A 21,323-nucleotide genomic window follows, 5' to 3' on the forward strand; every position below is an offset into this window, starting at 1 on the left:
AGAAAGCTGTTTCCTGTTGAAGTGAATTACGAATATCTATTTATGCATTTTTATAAACTTGATATTTTGAAACCATTTTATAAATTCACATTTTTGTGCAATATTAAACTATAAAAATGTCGTGAAAATAACTTTATACTTCCTAAAATGATATGGTGAATAAATTTATAAAAAAAAAAAGTTAAAAGGTGATAAAAAGGTAACTGCATTAGTGATTAGTTGATGCAAAGACAGTGACAATTTTGCAGACGGTTCGGAAGAAACATCAGTTTTTCTTTCGGTCGAATGGATCACTCCAGACTTTCATTCCTGCAAGTACATTAATAGCATTACAAAGTTATAGTTACGTTCTTTGTATGATGATTTTGAGGAAATTTTCTGCTAAAAATTAAAGATTAAAACGAACCAAATGAATATGTGTACTAGAAGATCACTCAGACCAAATTTTTTGTAACAATGCAAAAAATATGGAAGGTGTAAAAACAATAAAACAGAATAAATAACATAAATGAAAAAAATAAACTGCAGATGAGACCTGCAGGCCGTATGTCCTCCTTTATATCAGCTCTGGCTTCTTTTTGTAAGTTTTCTAACAAAATGGAAACATTTTAACTGTAGTAAAAAATATAAATAATATGATTGTTGAATTTATAAAATATATTTTTTTAGGTGATATACAATACAAACATTTGAGTTAAATCATTCACTAACCAATCTTCAATCAGGGTTTAATGAAAAATTGGTAGTTATATTTATTTTCAACATATTAAGTTTGATGTCAACATAAAAAAACTTTGTAAAAAAGAATACAGACAACAATACAAGTTGAAACTCACTCCATTCTTGAATGTTAAAATATGGGTGAATGGCAACAGCATAAAATGAAAGTCCAATTGAGCCAAATAAACCTCCAATCAGCAAACCATACCTCCAGCCAACCAGTCTTGCCATTGGTGGATTAAATAATTATCTGACAAAAAGGAAGTTGAAACAAACTTAATTTAAATTAGTTGTCTTTAACTAATAATTAATCAACTGTCAGACTAACATAGATGAAGATAGTTAATAAAACTTATAATTAAAACACTGAATGAAATATAATAAATAATTATAATATGCCCATTTTATATTTTGTTTTAATTTTAGTAGCTCATTTATTTATACTTTAACAACTTTTAATATTAACTTTCGATTTAGCATAGAATTATTTGGTAGTAAATAGGAATTTTCACATTAGAAACTCTTTTTTTGTTTTTTCTCATATCATTATTATATTTTATTACATTTGTACACATATTTCATTTTAACTTTTGTATGGTAGAGAATAAAATGTCAGGATGTGCCACCATTTCTAGTATTTAGAGACTGTCTGTACATCTATACCTGTGTTGTGTACATAATTGTTACTTGTACTACTGCCAAAATATGATGAACTTTCTTTGCTAATTCTCATTTTGGTAGTAGGGACATGATTTTCATGAAGCTGATGACCTTTTGGTAGTTTTACATATTTAGTTATGTCTTATAGTTAAACTTTGACTTACATTACATTATATAAAAATGACAGAATCATCAATATTTTCTTCTTTCATTTCATAATAGGTGGTTGGTCCACCTGGATCCATCACTGACCACTGCTACTTAACAGCTAAGTAAAAGTAAAGTAAAGTAAACTTTTCTACTTTACTTTACTAAATGTATAAAGAAATACTAATAATAGTTAATTTAATTTAATACTAACTCACTTGACTTTTTGCTTTATTTTTTTGTTGCTTTATTTTTTTGTTGCTTTATTTTATTTTTTTTAATTTATTTTAAAAACTTAAAAAATTTAATTTTTAAAACATTAAAAACATAAAAACTAAAACCTCACTAAGACCATATATGTTTACAATACATTTAGGACAAACTCAGACATGCAAAATAATTAGCTAACGAATTATTAAGAAAATTATTTACTTTTTATTGAACTGTCGATTGAAACATTTACCGCAGAACAAATTAATGAGAAAACGAAAAAGATATGCTCTGCAATCTAAAAGTTAACTTTTCAAATCATAGCACTTAATTTTTATTTCCAACAGGAATTATGCTTGCAAACGCATATTGACGCTGATGCTACATGATGCATTGATTGATGCTACGTAGAATAAGTAAAACAGACAATTAAATGTTAAAGAAAAACAAGTAAAAGTTGAAATAAGATAAATAAATAAATGGCACAACATCAAATTAATAAAATGAAGGAAAAATGTACAAAAAATTACAAATAAGTATATTGAAATGTATTCTATATAAATAGTAGTAGAGTACAAAGTTTAATTTTGAAAACAACGAAATGCCAACATTATTTTATTGAATTAAATTTTAATTACATATGAATGGTAAAAACCAAAAACATGATACTAGTTTTTATATATAAACCAATAATTAACTATTAGATATTGGTACAATTATAAAATACACACATTATATACCACGCGTGCACATGTTCACACCCACATACACGCTCACACATTCAAATATACACGAATTATAAATAAGTATAACAAATGAATATATGCTTTCACTATTTTTTGTTATTAAATTAGGTTCGATTACTCTCAAGTTTAAGTTTCTTTTGTGATCGAAATTACTGACACATTCATCATTAAGATATTGAGTCGATTTTCTAAAACCTTCAATTAATTTGATTTAATAATTTAATGTCACTTTGCATTCCGTACTATTATGATTGTTGAGTGTACTAATATGTATACGTGTACTATTGTATTTTACTAATCTAAATATATGATTGTATAAATGTAATGTTGTATTTTATTAATCTAAGTATTGTATGAATGTACCAGACATATATAGAGAATAAAATATACTTGAGTACCAAAGTACTTTTGAAAATCGTTTTGAATCGTTACTCGTTGCAACATAATCAACTACTTAGCCAAATAGTTAGGCGTTCATAAGTTCTGTTTTCAAAAAAAAATACAGAGCGCGATTTTCCGTAAATCTACGGACAAAATATTTATAAAATTTTGCTGGTACGTTTTGCTTTTATGTTTCATTTTTTTATTTTATAATTTGTTAGTGTGTATATTATATATTTCCTTACCCTAAAATTCGTTATGCCATACAGTACACATTCGCTGCTGCATATTTTAAAAATTTTAAATTTAAAAAATTAAATTTTTATTTTGTATTATTAAAATTTAAAATATTGCCACATTAACTAACAACAGTCAATTCAATTTTTTTGAGTAAGTTAATAATTAAATTATTTAAAAGTAAGGTATAAACTGTTAAAGTGTTAATAAATTGTTTTTTGCTTTCTTTCATCTTCTTGATTAAAGATAAAATCAAGAAGTACAAGTGTGATTGATTAAACACCAATATTTACATTAACAACATTATTATTATTAAATTTTTAATAAAATAAAATATATTGTAAATAATATATCTAAATTTTTTAATTGAAATCGTTTAACTAAAACTCCCTCAATGACTCATTTGTTGATCTACCTCAATTTTGTATATTTTTTTATAGTATAATAAATAAATAGTGTTATTTTATTATTAATATTATTAGTTTATACTTTATTGGCTCAGGCAAAGCCTTCTTCTCAAGCAAAAATTCTAACAAAAACTCAAAATATAAAAATTAATGAACCAAGATAAAAAATAAATACACATTTCTCAATGACATTACTAATTTGTAATTACACAAGCAAACACTGACACACACATTAACAATATAGTATAGTTTAAAAAGTATTAGTTGCATTATTATATTATACTATAATAATTATGGGTTATATTTATAGTTAAACTAATAAATATTAAAAAATTTGCTATGGTTTTTTTAAAATTTATAATAGCTAAGTGAAAAATTAATTTATTTAATTAATCAGATTTAGGAAGGGAAAATATCAACCTTGAAAATGAATGTGGATGAAAGAATGATATCTCTATTTACTGAGTGCCAGATAGGAAATCATAGCAACCAGTCCATGATAAAAACTATGACCAGGATTTTCAAATTGGTATTCCTAATTTCTATGAAATCATTTGTTTCAAAATCTGTCTCAGTTTTATACTTTATTTAAATATAATTTATGTGATGCTGATTGTAAACTTTGCATGATTTTGTTCGTTTTGATGCAGTAGTTTGCCATAGAAAAGCAGCTCATTGAAATGGGGTTGTTAATTATCACTAATTATAATTGTTTTCAAATTATAAATTCAAATATATTCTTTTTCAAGATGGATCCAGCGAAGTTCAAAAATGATTTCATCTTTTGTTTGAAGAGGTTCATGATAGTATTCAAGAGAGAACAAGCAGTGGAGAGGGCCCTGGACTTCATCACAAAATTTGCTTGCTCACTCAATTCTGTTAAAAATAAAGAGAACCTTCCAACTGCAACTGCTGATGACGATGATGATATGCACCCATTTCTGCTAGATTTGTTCAATTTCTTACTGCAGGTTCACATACAAACATATAATTAGAAAACACTTTGTTGACACATTTATTGTTATGTGTTACTTAGAGTCATGATGTAAGATCAAAAGCTGTTAGATTCAGAGTTTGTCAGCTGATCAACAAATTGTTGATTGATCTGGGAGACAATGCAAACATAGATGATGTCTTGTATCAGCAAATATACGACAGCATGCTTACCAGGTAGGTGGGAGGAATCATTGCTAATTTTTTAATTATAGTGTGTTGATTACTATCATAATTACTAGTGCTTGTTTAATCATTTTCTTTTGATTTCAGACTTTCTGACATATGCCCAGTGGTGCGGACTCATGCAGTGCTGGCCTTGAAGAGACTGCAAGATCCTGAAAATGATGCTTGTCCCATCATAGAAGGTGTTTATATGATTTGTGTCCTGCAGTTTTTGCTTCATCGTGCTATCATTTTAAAATGATTTATGTTCACTATTGGGGCCTTTTACATCATTATTAATTATAATTATTAATTTGGTATGTCAGCATTCTTGACTTTGATGTCTCAAGACAAGAACCACGAGGTGAGGAAGGCGGTGCTGAGTAGCATTGCAGTGTGCATGAAAACATTGGAGCCCATTTTGAAGAGGACCAGAGATGTCAACCACCAAGTCAGAAGGATGGCCTTCAAAGTAAGCTACATTTTCACTTCATTGCTTGAGAACAATTATTTTCTGTTAACAGTTAAGATGACAATTTTATATCTTTTTTGTTTTAATTTGCCCCATTAATTTTTTAAATCTGTTCTGAGAAAATCAATATTTGTATTAACTGACCCAAAATCAACATGATATTGGTTCAAGAAAAACTTCAAATTGTTAACTTTATCTGATAGTTTAATTGAAGCTGTCCTATTTTTTTCTTCATATCATGTTATTTTGTGTGTACTATTTAGAGCAGTTGTTTCTCCTCTCAGGTAGTCCTTCTTTTTATATGTTTATTATGACTTTTATATGAATTTCACATCATTGGTTGAGTGACATTTTGCACCTGTGGCATTTATACCCTAAAATATATTTATATAAAAGGTACATTTATATTTCACAGATTATTACAGAAAATGTCAATGTAAAAATTTTGACCATTGCTCAAAGAGTTTCACTGATAAGAAAAGGACTCAAAGATAATAATGGTCAGTGAATTTTTTTTGTATGCAAGTTTTAATGATTTTTTAAACTTTTTTTCTTAGCTTTACTGTTCATGATTTTCTGATTGTGCTTTCATTTCAGATCAAATCCGAGATGTGTGTACTAACATCATGATTCAATCCTGGTACCGGATGATGGACCAGGACATTTTTAAACTACTTAGCGTTTTGTTTTGTCAAAATTATGTTGACGAATGCTCTGAACTTCTATTAAAAGTTTTTTTTGACAAAAAAACAGCACAGCAACTAGTTGATGAATTTACTTTGTTAGATGAAAGGTTAGGAATTTTAAAATATGATATTTTGATTTGTTAGATGAGATGTTATGCAATATGATATTTTGTGTTGATAAATGGCTTTTATCTTATGAAAAATAAAAACACCAAATTGTTGTAAGATTTATGATATTGTAAATAACTGATACCATTGCTAGGCACTGCATACCCTTGGATAAGATGACATGTGAGAATGTTTTGTACTGGCAAGTTTTGTGTCAGCATATAAGAAGTATGGGAGCTAAGGAAGAGGTGAATCTAGACAGATTGATGCCCACATGTATTGGATTTGTCAAGTACTTCAAAGAGTCTGTTGTTGTTTAGCTTTCATATTTGTCTATCTCATCAATTTCAATATTTTACTACATGCTGGTATTTTTAATTCTCTAAAGATTTCTCAGTGAGCGTTTCTTCAACTTGCTCATTATTGGGCAAGTTGATTGATCTTTAATAATTTCACATTATTTTGTTTGATATATATATGAGGTACTCACAGCTATCAACAGTTGTCAAGAAATGTTTGCTAATTTTATTTCCCAAGAAAAAGTTGAATGACTATTATTTGACAACAAACAGAATCCTTGCGAACATGAAGAGAGGGAATGCAGTAACAGATGAAGAGATAGTGATGCAAAAGAAAGAGGAGTTCATGCTTTATCAGGTGGCCATTATCATGGGATACCTTGATGTATCTGATCAGGCTGGAAGGTTTCTCATCAATTTTCTTTTTATATTTTTGTTTGCATACAAAATATTCATAATGAGGAAGGCAAGCATAATTATTATGTTGGGATATAAATTAACATATTCATAATGAAGTACGCAAGCATAATTGCTATGTTGGGTCTAAATTAACATATTCAAAGTGTGCATCCTTCTTTGCTCATCATATACTTGGGTTAGGATTCTCTTCAGACTTGTACCATTTTCAACTGTTTGTTCAAACTGTAGTGCCACATTTGATTTGGAATTGACTGTATGGTCTAAAAAATGCTCATGAATTATCTTTTACTAATTTTAAATTTGCTTTCAAATAAAGTTGAAGTGTAAATATTTTCATCTGTGCAAATGACAATGTTTATAATTACAAGACTTGGAGATGAAATAAGAAAACCAAATATTTCACTGAGTCTTTCGTGCTGTTTATAACTCAACATCTGCTATCTTTTATTGAACACAACCCCTTACAAATATTACATTTCGAGTTGAGAAGTATTTACTCAATTAAAAATTTAATTTGTCATTTTCAATAACGGATATCTTTACATATATTAGTTTGCTTGTCACAATTACCATCAAACAAAACTGAAACTGTTAATAGGTCAGCACTTTCTGAAGTGATAAAGAGCACGTTAATTGATCCCAGCATTCCCAACAAAGTATTGGAGCAGTTGATCAAGCAGTTTGTGAATCTTTACAGTGACATGAACCAGTTAGTGGCAAAGATGTCTGAAGTTGTATCAGATATTTTACAGATGAGTTACAATAAGGATGGTGGCATGGAAATGGAACAGACGATGGAGGTTGATGCAGAGAAAATGAAGAAGTTAGAAATGGAAGTTAGTGTTACACTGATGGTTGGTGCAGATGATCAAAATGGAAAATTTTGTTTAAATATCAATTAAATTGTAGTGTATTTTAACTCTTTTGGTTTAGAATATAACAAGAATAATTTGTTGATAAACTGTTTCAGTTGGCCAAAGTGAGTGTTGAGCTCATGCATCTTCAAGACGTTCTTGAAGAAAGAGTGAAAAATCAAGACTTTGTTGGTGCAGCTGAGGTTAAGGAAACCATTAATAAACTCAAGGGAGACAAAGTCAGACTTACTGATGAAATGAGCGTTTCAGGGAATCAGGGGAAAGATTTGAATATTATGAATGAAGATGAAGATGAGACGGAAAGATCTCTCCTCTCGCAAGCGACAACTGATCCCATCAAAATGAAGAGATGTCTCATGATTGTCGCTGAAATTTTGAAGTACACCAAAGTCAACAAAATTGTGCCTTCACTGCTCACCATTCTGGACAATCTGGTTTGCTTTTTTTTCTATAGATAACTTTGTGTCTGTGTATTTGTTTGATTTGTATGATTAAGTTACTTTGAAAATAATAGAAAGCTATTGTATCTGCAGATTTTAAGACAATAATAATATAGGTTTAAAAACTTTAAACCCATGATTTTGTTCTAAATTGTGTTCACCAATTAATGTATATGAGAAGTATACAAAAATAATCGTTTTTCATGTGTTTGAACTATTATATGAGGATTCATTTTAATGACAGCCAATTGCCTCGTAGCGCTGCACATATTCATGAGCATAATCTAAGATTCTTCTAAAGTGTAATAATGTTTTTTGCATTTTTGGAACAAACTAGTGTTAAAGCTTTTTAATCTTGAACTTAAGCAGACTATATAAGTTGTGTTTGTTGTGTGTGTTGTGCATGTAACAGTTACTATATTCATGCTTGGCAACCAACATTATTGCAGGTTATTCCGGGTGTTGTGTCGGTGAACAGTGAGGTCCGAGATATGGGTGTGAAAGTTTTAGGGTTGTGCTGCTTGAGAGATGTCACAAAAGCTCAACAGTACTGTCCACTTCTTTTTCAGGTTTGTCATTTTCTTATAATATTTTTCTTATTTGAATTTAAATTGTAATTATAAATTATTTGTTTTGATGAATCAACTGGTGAAAATATTATATGTTTTCTATTGCAACTCATAGAAATTATGACAGCTTTCAATTAACTTTATTTATTTGTTAAAGGTGCTGGCTGTTGATCGTGAATCAGTAAAATTAACAGCTTTGAAGGCAATATTTGATATGCTGTTGTTTTGGGGCTTGCCAGCTATTAATGAAAAACCAAAAGATGGTGACATTGAGGAGGATAAAGAGGACGATGTTTACAATGTTACAAAATTATTCGACGAAAATGCACAGTCAAGTGGAGATGGAAAAACAAACTCAAACATTGTTGAAGGTCTGCTAAAATATCTGGATAGTGAGGTAATTGGGGTTTCATTGCAATTTGTATGTGTGCAATATAATCTTTTTTTTTAGTAAAAACGATATTTTGTTCCAATGTAGGTAGAAGAGATAAGAACTACATGTTCTGTTGCATTTGCTCGATTGTTATATTCCAATCGCATCATATCTCCTTCTCTCATCTCCAGGCTGCTCCTTATATGGTACAATCCGATGACTGAAGATGATACCAAGCTTAGAGTTGAATTGGCATCGTTCTTCATCAATTATTCTCTCAAATCAAAGTTCGTATATTTTCTGATTTTCCATTATGACCTTTGAACAATTATTTGAACTAGTTTTTGTTAATCGTGTCAAATAATTTTGTTATTATATTTCTTAATTTTCACGAAAATTATTTGTAAAGAGCAAACCAAGAAGTGATAGGTGAAGCATTTCTACCTACCTTGAAAATTTTGTTGAATGCCCCACCAACCAGTCCTTTGTATCAAGTTAAGCCATCCAATGTTGCTGAACTGTTTGTGAATTTGTCACATCCCCAAAATATGAAGCAGAACAATCAACATGAAGAAATTCTTTACGTTAGTCATTCATACATATTCATATGAAGTTCTTACCATCTGAATCTTGCCATACACTAAACAGGATAATTATGTCATTTTTATGTGTCACTATTTTCATCTACGTGTTATTAAATTTACCAGAACATGACATGTAAATTTTTTGTTTTAATAAATAAATTTAGATTCCATGAAAAGTTGATTTTTGCAGTAATGTACGTGATCATAACTTAAATGCACCAGGACAAAACTCCTCACGATGATATGGCCATCTCGCTCTGCAATGAGATATTATCAAATCCACATGATACTAAGAAGGTCTTGGTCTACTCACGAACTCTTATGTTGTTGAGTGTATCACCAAGCAACAGAGATGTCCTTAAAAGTCTTAGGGTTCTTGCTAAGAAAATAATCAAAGTATTTATTTTATTTATTCATGTTGATCGGCTAACATTGCTTTTGAAATTGGATTTATAACTTGCCTATCGTGTTTGATGTTTTATGACAGTTAAATAATTGATGTGTCTGTGTCAGTTGAACACATAAATCACTTTAAGTTTGTAGATTTACTAACTTTTGTTTGGACAAACTAATCAATTGTCGAATTAATTCCGATCCTTTCATTAGTTGGTGGAAGACAGAACGAGCAAGATAGCTATGATTAAATTTTCCAAGAGCATAAAAAAGATGCTGATGAGTTTGGATGATATAGATGCAGACCTCTCCCAACTTGATGAAACCTTGATTGATGTTGATTCTGCCGGCCTTGAAAATGACGTAATGAGTTTTTATACAGTCAGCAGTTTTCTTTCAGTTTATCAAAGTTATTTCTTAGCTTGTATATAATTATTATCATAAAAACTATACAATGACATTTTTCTCGTTGAAATGAAGAGTATCTCAGAGGCTACAAGTGCTCCAGTCGATTCTCAGGCCTCCGCAGTGAGTGAGGCAATCTCAAATTCAACAGCAACGTCAAATGGGCGGAACACAACCACATCAAAAAGATCAAAGTCTAGCAAAGGTTTCACAAAATTGAAATGTATAATCTGCTTCAAAATTTTACTTAATTATTTTTTTGATAACTTCTAGCAGCCAAAAATTTACCGAATGTTCAAGGTAAAGATTTATCTTCGAAAGATGCTGAAATTGAAGAAGAGTAAATATTTATATTTCTTTCACACAATTTTTTTTGTATATCATTAGTTTTTTCTTCTCAAGGAATAGCAGTGATGACTTCACACCACCTGCTAAAAGAATTGGTTTGGCTAGAAACGCCAAGCAAAGTGGTAAAGCCAAAGTTTTAGTTAAAACAGTGCATAAAGCGCCAAAACTGCCCGCTACTCACCAAATAATGAACGGTAAGAAAGTAACCAATAACCACGACGACGATGATGATGGTGACAGCGATGATGATAGCCATGGTCAAACGGCAGTAGACAGTGATGACAATGAGGATGAATTAATTGATAGTAGCTCAGACGACGATTTCATGGACTAACCTTGACCTTTGGAAAACCGAATTAAAAATTTCGTCCATGTTTGGCCTAAACCTCAAAGTTAATAGAATTATATTTCAACACTTCACTGCGTTGATAAAAACGCATAATTAATTTGCATGCATTTTTATTAAGAAAATTTCATGCGTTGAATTTAATGTGTGTGTGAAAACACTTTTTTAGACTGCTTCTAAAAATAAAAATCCTAAAAATAGGCGTAGCTAGGGGGGTTTCGGGGTTCAAACAATATAACATTTTATAATTTGATCTGTTTCATGTTTCTTTTCCGCCATTTCAAAAGTTTTTTTTTCAGTATTTCCACTTTTAAATTGATATTCAAAAAAATTAAAAGTTTCCTTACTACATAATGGCAACTTTAAAATTTGGTTGCTATGTTGTGAATGTAAACATGTTCCTGGTTTAAATTAATGAGCTTTAACGTCATTGACGTTCGCGATAGTAATGGCAACAGTAACATCCAACGCACTCAACCAAAGTTCACTATTAATAATAAAATTAATAATAGTAATAGTTATGTGTGAAAAACTCATGGCCGTGTAGAAGGATGTTATTTTCAAATGCACGGGTTTGTGTTTATATTCGTATGCGTATATGTGTACATTCTAATGGTAAGAGATGAATGTGCGTTATGGAGTAAATAAGCTAGCTCAGGGCGGGAGGTATAAAGTTTGATTTTATTTTTGCCATGGAAGCTAGTTCAATTTTTGAAAAAGCATAAGATGTCTTGTTTGTTTATTTTATCTAGGAAGTATTGCAAAGATTTTGGACAACGTTTGTGGGAACAACAACAAATTCGCGGTACGTGCCACACTATATATATATATATACCAATTTTATTTAGTTATGCTTAATTTCATTCAAGTATCTTCTGTTTATTCGTAGCTCATTCAATCCATTTGTTTTTATGCATATAATTACAATAGAATTGTTTAAAGGCCTGAAAGAGTCTTCAGGCACACGAGAAATATGGAAAGCTAGTTTTGCTTCCAAAAAATCATCTAAAGCCGCTTTGTACGCCCATGATTTGTGTGATAACATTTTGTAACCATATGTTTACACTCTACTTCAAATTTTGGAAACTTTACCAGTGTCAAGCTGCCACACAAGTAAAAACATACTCTAGCCCTACAAAGCCTTAAATATTTTCAAAGAATACAGAATAAAATAAAAATTTATGAAGTTATACGAAATTATGCTAAATGGAATATAGTTTCATTAAACGTTCACTATAATTTAGATGCCAGATATATTCAGTTTAAATTTTTTTTTGTAAATTAAGTTGCATGCATGCATGGATATATTATATATATATAGCCATGGTTGTATGTTATATAATTTAATTTTATAATAAAAATAATAGTTTTTAGTTTATTTATATTTTGATAGTATTTCTTCAATTTTATTTTCCGTTGCTGTATTTATGCACTTATCGAAGTAAACATTGTAAAAAATAATGTTTTTTGACCCCTCCCCGAAACAAAAATCTGGCTCGCCACTGGTATCTATATAGTGTAAAATGATATAAGATTTCTGTCGTGTTAAAACAAGAAAGATCAAATTGATATTTCTTGAGTAATAAAAACAAGTGACACTGCCCTAATGTTTATCATCTTTTCGAGCAAATGCAATGGGGCTGTTAAAATAGGCTCTGGTCGCTCAGGCAAAATCGAGCTATATTTTAAACCGACAACTTAAAATGTTGAGAGAGGGTAAAGTTTTGTATTTGTCCATTCTTTTTATATACTTCCATTTCTGTGCAGTCTTGCAGCCAACTTTTGTGTTACTCCGATATAATGTTAAAGCTTGATTAATTATACCAATATATGCTTCAGTGCAGTGACGTTGCGAGTTTGAGGCTGGGCTTCGGAGTTGGGTGTTTTTCCTTCGACTACGAAAACTATAAAGAATTTTTAAAATTTTCTACTTTATTCGAATGTGTATGCACGCGTTATAAGTATATTATATGGAAAGAATACGATTTGGCATTTTCTGAATAAATATTATGCTTTCCATAGTTAATAAATCTTTGTGGTAAATTTTGTTCGTGCCTGACTCCGTGTTTTTATAAGTTTTAGGCTAAAACTTTTAGCCAATTTGTCTGATATTTAAGTCAAGTTCTTTTGAATGAAAGAAAACTGTTAATGTTTATAAATTTTTAAAAAATTTTTATTTATTTTATATGATCTTACCACCGTTAAAAGTAAGGTCAACTTCGTTTATGCGATGAAAATAGAATGAGTATGGCCAGTTTGGTTTGGTGTCGCCTGATAAATCAGACGCTCAGCAACAGTCCACTTAATATTTGTTTCGGTTGAATGAAATGACCCATATAATTAGCATTGTTGACTAATTTATTTTAACTTATTTTGTATTCGCTGTAAATTTTTTGTGGGTTTGATTTAATTGTGTGTTAATGTTAATTTAAAAAAAAAATCTATTTGCTAACGTTTGACATTAGACTAATTTCGACGTTTGTTTATTTTTTATGCTTATGTAATCTTGTAGTTTTTGTATTCATAATCAATTCCTGACAAAATGACAGACAGTGATGATGGCGAGTTGTTAAAGTTGATCGAAGAAATGACGAAAAGCGGCAAGCCAAAACTTGATGAATCGAAATGTAAACATTTTAAAAATTTGTGTAAAGCATCCAATGAGAATGTAAGAAGATCATTTTGCTTCCTGTGGTCACAATTGGAAAAAAATCATTCAGAAGTTAGAAGATCGTCGGTTCAGTTAATTGACATACTTTTCATGAGGTCTGCTATATTTAGAGACCTTTTATTGAACAACATGCAAGAGTTCGTGGAGTTGACTCTTGGGACTAACCACAAACGGTCTCTCCCACTGCCACACTCTTCTGCTTGGGACATGAAGCAGCAAACAATTTGTTATTTGAAAAATTGGCATGATACATTTGGCAAAGGCTACAGAAAACTAGATTTAGCTGTAAAGTACTTAAAAAATTGTAAAAACATTAATTTTGATGATGTTTCAAATAATGTCCATAACGAAGCGGAAAACGAGAGGCTGACATTAATTAGACAAGCTAAAATAAATGCGACCTCAAATGAACTCAATGATATAAAACCTGAAATAAGTTCATGTCTCATAGAAATTGAAAATTGTCTTAGCTTGTTAATGCCATGTCCAGAACAATTTGATATATATAACAGAGGTGATACTTCAAAATCAAATCAAAATGAAAACCATAGTTTTGATAATCATGATAGTAGTAGCAATTATGATTATGAATCAGATGGAAATGACAAGCATGAGTTCAGAAGACATGGCTTATTTTCTGATAATATTTCCTTGGCTATAAATATTAATGTAAATTCTCAAATTTTTATTGATAAAACAGAGGATAATTCTGATATTTTGACATCATTTTATGAAAAGGTTATGCTTCTTAAACAGAAATATCTAAATCTACTACAAAGGTATTTAAAGGTTTTTACTAAGTGCGGGGCTTCAGCTAATCTTTTCAAACCTGCTTTAGACCTCAAAATGGATATAGAAAAAGTGTTGCAAAAAGCTGAAAAGATAGTTGTAAAAAATGATTTGACAAAAACTAATGATCTGGCTAGTGATGAAGAAAGTAATTTTGATGATTTCATTGAGGTGCCTAATTTAACAGAGGATGATGACTCTGCTGCATTGGTATCAAAGGTTAATAAAGATATTGACAAATGGAAAATTGCAGATGTTCACAAGGATATAGAACATGATCCCACTCATCCTGCAGCCACATTGAAAAAACTTCAAACTAATCTTCAACTACTGACTGATGATACTGCATCAAAAATAAATTTGGATTGTACAATTAAAACATCTGATGCTCTTAAATCAAGCATATCTACTAAAGATGATTTAAGACAGAAGGCTCCTATCATTCCATATGGTATAGATTTGTATCACTGGGGAGATTCTGAGAAAGACCTGCTGCCTCTGAAGCCATCTACATCTCAGATGAACTGGTGGGTGACTCGTGACGAAGAAGAACAGGTAGATAAAGAAGCACTGACATCAATGAAAGAAAGAGTTATTAACTTTGCTGGATTTTTTGAACCAGTTAAATGGAAATGTAGAGCTCCCCTTTCAAATGGAAAGTTATGCATTAGAATGGACCGTAAGAAGTGTCCTTTTCATGGTGTCATCATTCCAAGAGATAAAATGGGTAAACCAAACGATCCTAACAATTGTCCAAGTACAAGTTCCACCATTCATCAAAAATCTGAAAGTGAATTAAATGGACGACTAGCGGAAAATAGTTGGAGGGATCCTGAATTGGAAGCAGATATATCAGCTGCTATTGGGATTGATATAACATTTCGTCCTAAAAATAAAGGAAAAAATAAGAACACAAAAAAAACTGGTTTGACTGATTTGAAATCTTTGAAATACAACACACCTCTCAAGAGATTGGAGAAAAAACTTTTCAACAAAGCTGCAATGAAACGGGTTGCAAGCACTATGGACAACATTGATGCTAAGAGATTGAGAGACAAATTTGGAAATAACTTCAACTATGCTTATATGAAATAACTTGTACACAATTAATTTTATTAGTTGTAAATATTTTTATCATTGCTTCTTTATATAGCTGTTTCCGCAAAAAACTATAATACTTGTCATAAATTAATTTTTTTGTAACCAACTTTCTTTTCCAATTTTTAAAATCTTTTTAGAAAATTATCTTTAATAACTTATGTTACAGCATCAGATGTGGTAATAAATACAAACTGATGTAATTAACACTTGTATAATTGGTTGCAACATTTTTTGAACAAAGAACTTTTTGGCTCATTCAAAATGGCATATGTTTTTAAAGCCAAACATCCTTTCATTCCTCCAACTGAAGATAAACAGATCGAAACCCTGCCATTTCTTGAGGCATCTAGAGAAATCCTTATTCTTATTGGTCTGTCCATGCTTATTTCATTCTCAAAATATTATTTTTACATTTGCATTATAATGAATTCATAAATTATAAAACTTTGTTGTGGTTCTACTTGATGAATTTACTTGACAGACTATTTAGGACCATCTTTTCTGAAATCTGCATTTCACAGAACAAGAGCAGATATCGATGGTAACATCACCGTTAGTATTTATTATCTCTATCATTGTTTTACATTTTTAGTTTTTGATGGACTGATTGTGTTAAATTTACTCAGACACTGCAGAACAAATACAACAGCAATCCTGATCTATATCAAACTCTGAATTCCATGATCTCTGATGAACTACATTCCTCGCAGACATCTGCTACAGTTGCTCTTCTGTGGCTCAAGAGGTTTGTTAAGCGAATAACAGCAGGTCCGTGTATATGAATTTGGATATACTATTTTGATCAATTATTTAAATTATAAATATTTTTTAATACTCTTCACCCAAAAAAGAGGCTTGGAGTTCATTTTCCATTTTTGTGAAAAGTTGATTGCTGAAAGTGTGGATCACAAACCGCATACTCAAAGTTTGTGTGATATCACTCTCAAATCGTATGAACTATCCTTGAAAAGATTCCACAGTTTCATTGTCAGAGGCCTTTTCTATGTAAGTTTTGCCCGAACCAATGTTTTAATAATTTTCGAGTTTTTTATATATTTGTGTTATGAAGAGTAATAAATAATATCGATGCAACTAATCTAGAAATTGTCAGTATCAGTTTGACTACCTTTAAATATTCAGGCCACTAATTTTTTCCATTTTATATGTAATGATATAAAGACATGCCCTTGAAACACTGCTGAATCATTTTTGTCCGACACTTAATATACTTGATATAATTTTTTGAAAATATAATTTCAATAATATTTCTTGCAAGTTTTACATAAGCAATCTCATGATGTTTAACCCGATTAATAAGACCAGATTTATTTCCCCGCATTTATAAATGAAAAGTTTTATAATATTTATTGAACCACTTTCATATATTGTTTAGTTGGTTGCTCACATACTGCCTTCTCGAAAAGATTTTTTCAAGTTATTGGCTGGTGGACAGGATTGCAAAGAAGAAGAGGTTACGACTCTGATCAAATATTTATATTTTAATTGTAATTGTGTATTCAGTATTTGTCACTAGTATCTCTGAAAGAAGTACTAATCTCAATCTTTAAAGTAAACATTCTTAATTTGCTTTAACAGACATTTGATGCGATATAATTGTTGCTCTGAAAAATATTCTTACTGCAATTCTCATTTTGTTTTTGAGATGTTTATCAAAATTTTTTAAGCAGGTAGAGAAAGAGTTGAGAATGTTTGTAGAAGGTTTGGATCCAAACTTGAAGATTATCAACGAACTTTACATAAACATGGGAAAAAATGAAGACTGTTAAACGACTTTATATCAACTGATGTTATATTTTTTGTTTATTTTAAATGTTTAGCTATCATGAGACAACGTATAATAACAGATGTTACTTTTTAGCTTGAATATTTTTAGGTAATTTTTTATGAAACGTAGGTTCAAAGAAAATTATTTACAATGATAAACAAAGACAATGTACAAGTAAATTTACAACAGGATTAAATTAGAAAGAAATTTTTTTCCAGTATTCACTGGCCATCCTGGAAGCTGCCTTGTCTAATTGTTTGCTGGTAGCCTCGATGAGTTCTTTCTCTGCTACTTTTCTGGCTTTCATTTTCCAAGTTGAAGATGTTCTTGCAAAATATTCTTCAAACTTTTCGTTTCCTTTCTTACGAGGTCCCGATTTTGTTGGGTCATCTTCGTCATCATCTTCAAGTTCTTCTGAAAATAGTGAGAAAGAAATTAGAACAACATAATAATATTTAAAAATAAATCAAGTAGTGAGAATTTTATTTACCATCTGAAGATTCCTCATCATCTTCATCATCTGTGTCGTCGTCTGATGATGACTCTTCTTCATCGGATGATTCTTGCCAGTCCTGTTTCAAATTATAATGAATAATTGTTATTTAATATAGTTTTTAAAATGATAGATATATAAAATGGTAAAATTATTTTGCATTTTTTGTTTTAAATTAAATAGGAGTTGTTAATCAAAAATCATGTTTAAATGTTACATAGAGGACGGGATTGCAAATAAATGTACATTAGAGCAATTGCTTAAAATTAGATTGGCTCAAATAATTATTAAGTGGCAGGGGATACCATAGAACAACGAATTGAAAATAAAGAAAAGACACACTCGTTGCAAAATGGTTACACATTCAACTAACCATAGACGTATCCTGTGATTCTAATAAAACATTCCACTTGTTCATGCTTTGCAGGTCTATACTGTAAAAGTCACTTAAAGTGATTTGTCTGCTGCCGTGTTCACATATTCCACCATACAGATAGAGAACACCTCTCTTGGCAGCTAACATAGGTCTCATGCGAGGTGTAGGAAATGTTTTGTAGGGGTTATCGTCATTGACCCCAACGTTTGATGGTGGTGGATTCAGTTTTGTTTTAATATCTTTAGTATCGTTGATTACCAACTTGAATATTTCATCAGATTTAGTGGAAGTAGTTGGCTGATTGAGTAGAGAAGTGCTTATATGTTCTATTCGATCATTTACATTTTGCTCCAAGATTTTCAATTTTTTCACGTTTCTATCTAATATATTAGCATTTTCAGAATGGCCATCTTCATCATCATCGCTATTGCTATGAGTATCGCTAGAGTCATTGTCCTTTTCATTATTTGTGTTATTTTTTCTTCTACGTTTTCTACTTTCTGAAGTGTCATTAGATTTTCTGCAAAAAAAAAATAAAAAACTCTTAGTAAATTGTAGAGCATAGTTGCAATAAAGTTTCAAAAATTTGTGATACCAGAATGGATGGTGAAGTAAAAATATGCATCTATGATGATAGATAAAAAAACTAACCTGAGAATGAGAGGGTGCCATCTGCATTTGTCAATTTCAAGAAGATACATGTCATTAAAACAACTTCCTTCAACGTTCTCTTCATCTTCCTCCTGTAGTATCAATTTGTTTATACACAGTTGAAATATTGGAATCAAAAGGTTGGTTAAGAAAAACATATAATAAGAGAAAATTAATAAATTATAATAAGAATAAATCAAGAAACTAACGTCATCTCTAATCCCTCCAAAAAGAACGGCCTTGTTGCTGCTTGTGACACAGAGAGATGTGCTGCACCTGGGGCTGGGAATGGTACCGTACTGTTTGGCTAACGACCATTTCCATGAAAGTTTCTCATCCATTTTGTTCTTATCTCCTGTTCACATTCAAATTTAATTTTTTTTTAAATATTGAAAAGAAAAATTCTGTTTATTTTAAAAAACGATTAGATAATAAAATGTAGTATTAACCATCACAGGAGAGCATGAAAATGTCTGAGTGAATGCATCCCTTGTGAACGTCTTTGTTCACTTTCTGCTTGCTGTAGCCTCCATACACCATGATGTGACACTGGTCTTGAGTTACTGCCATTACACAACCTGCAATTTAAATCAATCACTTTCTTGTTATACATATAAAACATTTCTGCTAATTAATGTAAAAGTAAATTGTTGCAAATATATATAAATTTCACAGAATGCATTGTTACAACGATTCAATCTAACATAATAGTACAAATGTTAAAACAAGTACAATTTTAAGCTGAAACTGACCTGATCTGGGTGATGGCGGGAGACCAGATAACTGAAGTTTAACCCATGTGCGACTTTCCAAACTGAATGCATGAACATCATTGTAGTACCTATAAGCCCTGAAATTGTAAAAGAAAAATATTAATTATTAACCCCTATTGCAATATTGCAAAAATCTCAGCAATCTACGTCAGGTTGCTTTAGATCAACGTAGGCTTAACTTATTAACCACATAAATTTGGCGGTTGTCGATTGCTTTGAATAAATTTAAATTTTTAGGATATAAAAAAGAAATTTTATGAAAAAATTTACATTGTGTTGTCTTGAAATCCACCAAAAATGAAGAGCATCTTCCTACAAGCAACCATCCTATGTCCACTTCTTGGTGAAGGAGCACCCACAGAACTGAAAATGTTAAATTAATTCATTATTAATTTTTCTATATAACAATTCATCTGAATATTATATTAAATCTCCAAAAGTTGTTGAAACAGGAATAGAAAATACAAACTTTATTTTTTCCCATTTTCTTTCGGCAAGATGCAAAACCCAGAGATCATTATAATGATAGTACTGTGACTGGTTCCTTGTGGTGTATTCTCCACCAAACAACCACAACTGCCCCCTTGATTGAGGAACTGTCTCTGCCTGATTACACAAAAATCATTCATTTTATTATCTGATAAACAATATCAATACCACATACTTTATCATTACTTTTATGGAGATGGCGCCAAAATTTACTAAACATAATACAAATTCATAAGAACCTGATGTGAGCATCTTGGTGTGGGTGCATTCGGAATAATGACGTGAGACCATTCGTTGGATCGGATGTTGTAATAGAACAAATCATTGTACATTACAGTCTGTCAATATTGCATTAATACAAAAGTTAATTAATTTGAAAAATCATTAAATAAAAAATAAATTAAATAGATAATTCAACATTTTTACATTCATAATGGTTGTTTACTAAAATCAAAAGTAAAAAATATATCTTACTTCTTTGCCATTGAAGTATTCCCCGCCAAACATAATGAGACTATCTTTTTCTGGATGAGCATTTAAAGTGACATTGGACCTTGGAGAAGGAGGAGAACACTTGATTTCTGATGTAACTTTCACGGAATTGCTAGCATCTTCCAACCAAGATATGATCAACTTTATGTCATCCTTTTATAAATTTATAATAAAATAATTACTTAATAAGAATTATTAATTATTAATTAATGCTAGTAATAGCTAATACACAAGAACATCACATAATGATCCGCAATATCAAATGCAAATTTTGTTAAAGTTGGGTTCGATTAGCTGTTAGTTTAGTTTAATTACAATTTATTTAAATTTTAAATAAAATTAATAACAATACTTACTTGTCCTGCCTCAGTCAATTCTTTTTGCATTTTCTTCTCCGATTTTTTTAACTCTTTATTCAGAGTTTTCTCGAGTCCTTTGCCTTTTTTATTTTTATTTTTTCCCATTTCTAAAATGAAAACTCAAAAATTGAAGCGTACTATAACGTATTATGAGCGTGTGACTGCAACCGAGCTTGAGCAGACGATGATCGCCAAATGAAATTGTCAACACATGTACACTGATCGATTGAAATATCGTCTATATATATATAGTTATACATCTATTTACAACGAGTTCACAAAAGATCTTTGTCCATAGATATAATTCACCAAGATAATAAAGTTTACAATACCTTCGGGTAAAACTTTACACAAAGAGT

General features: G+C 30.4%; 5 protein-coding genes across 5 annotated transcripts in view; 4 read left to right on the forward strand and 1 right to left on the reverse strand.

Moving 5' to 3' along the window:
- HELRODRAFT_188525 (hypothetical protein) overlaps nt 1–2,126 on the forward strand; it is a gene marked incomplete at both ends in the record, with an annotated part of 13,044 nt that extends 10,918 nt beyond the window's left edge. Inside the window, one exon of the mRNA XM_009021081.1 lies at nt 2,085–2,126. Within this exon, the coding sequence (XP_009019329.1) occupies nt 2,085–2,126 (42 nt within the window). The remainder of the gene's footprint in view (nt 1–2,084) is intronic.
- Nucleotides 2,127–4,257: 2,131 nt separating this feature from the next.
- HELRODRAFT_161124 (hypothetical protein) lies at nt 4,258–12,036 on the forward strand (the record flags this gene model as incomplete). Its single annotated transcript, XM_009021082.1, has 20 exons — nt 4,258–4,479; nt 4,545–4,678; nt 4,775–4,869; nt 4,993–5,138; nt 5,554–5,638; nt 5,736–5,931; nt 6,087–6,236; nt 6,505–6,636; nt 7,250–7,487; nt 7,622–7,960; nt 8,416–8,535; nt 8,693–8,932; nt 9,014–9,195; nt 9,390–9,492; nt 9,715–9,888; nt 10,099–10,266; nt 10,366–10,495; nt 10,564–10,630; nt 10,693–10,832; nt 11,915–12,036. The coding sequence occupies 20 exons, from the start codon at nt 4,258–4,260 to the stop codon at nt 12,034–12,036; spliced, it is 3,183 nt and encodes a 1,060-aa protein (XP_009019330.1).
- A 1,514-nt stretch (nt 12,037–13,550) lies between these two features.
- Nucleotides 13,551–15,527, forward strand: HELRODRAFT_140459 (hypothetical protein; the record flags this gene model as incomplete). Its single annotated transcript, XM_009021083.1, has 2 exons — nt 13,551–14,615; nt 14,874–15,527. Coding segments are annotated over 2 exons (1,719 nt in total), but the record flags the coding sequence as incomplete, so codon positions are not given.
- A 279-nt stretch (nt 15,528–15,806) lies between these two features.
- On the forward strand, nt 15,807–17,332 carry HELRODRAFT_161126 (hypothetical protein; the record flags this gene model as incomplete). Its single annotated transcript, XM_009021084.1, has 6 exons — nt 15,807–15,915; nt 16,027–16,097; nt 16,172–16,290; nt 16,397–16,550; nt 16,939–17,016; nt 17,234–17,332. The coding sequence occupies 6 exons, from the start codon at nt 15,807–15,809 to the stop codon at nt 17,330–17,332; spliced, it is 630 nt and encodes a 209-aa protein (XP_009019332.1).
- A 195-nt stretch (nt 17,333–17,527) lies between these two features.
- HELRODRAFT_65936 (hypothetical protein) lies at nt 17,528–20,761 on the reverse strand (the record flags this gene model as incomplete). The annotated part of the gene is made up of 11 exons (XM_009021085.1): nt 17,528–17,733; nt 17,822–17,903; nt 18,198–18,576; nt 18,852–18,943; nt 19,061–19,203; nt 19,307–19,429; nt 19,604–19,701; nt 19,895–19,987; nt 20,094–20,230; nt 20,353–20,451; nt 20,588–20,761. Coding segments are annotated over 11 exons (1,626 nt in total), but the record flags the coding sequence as incomplete, so codon positions are not given.
- Between the last annotated feature and the right edge of the window lie 562 nt (nt 20,762–21,323).

Source organism: Helobdella robusta (genome assembly GCF_000326865.2).
Source record: "Helobdella robusta unplaced genomic scaffold HELROscaffold_3, whole genome shotgun sequence".
Taxonomy (NCBI): Eukaryota; Metazoa; Annelida; class Clitellata; order Rhynchobdellida; family Glossiphoniidae; genus Helobdella; species Helobdella robusta.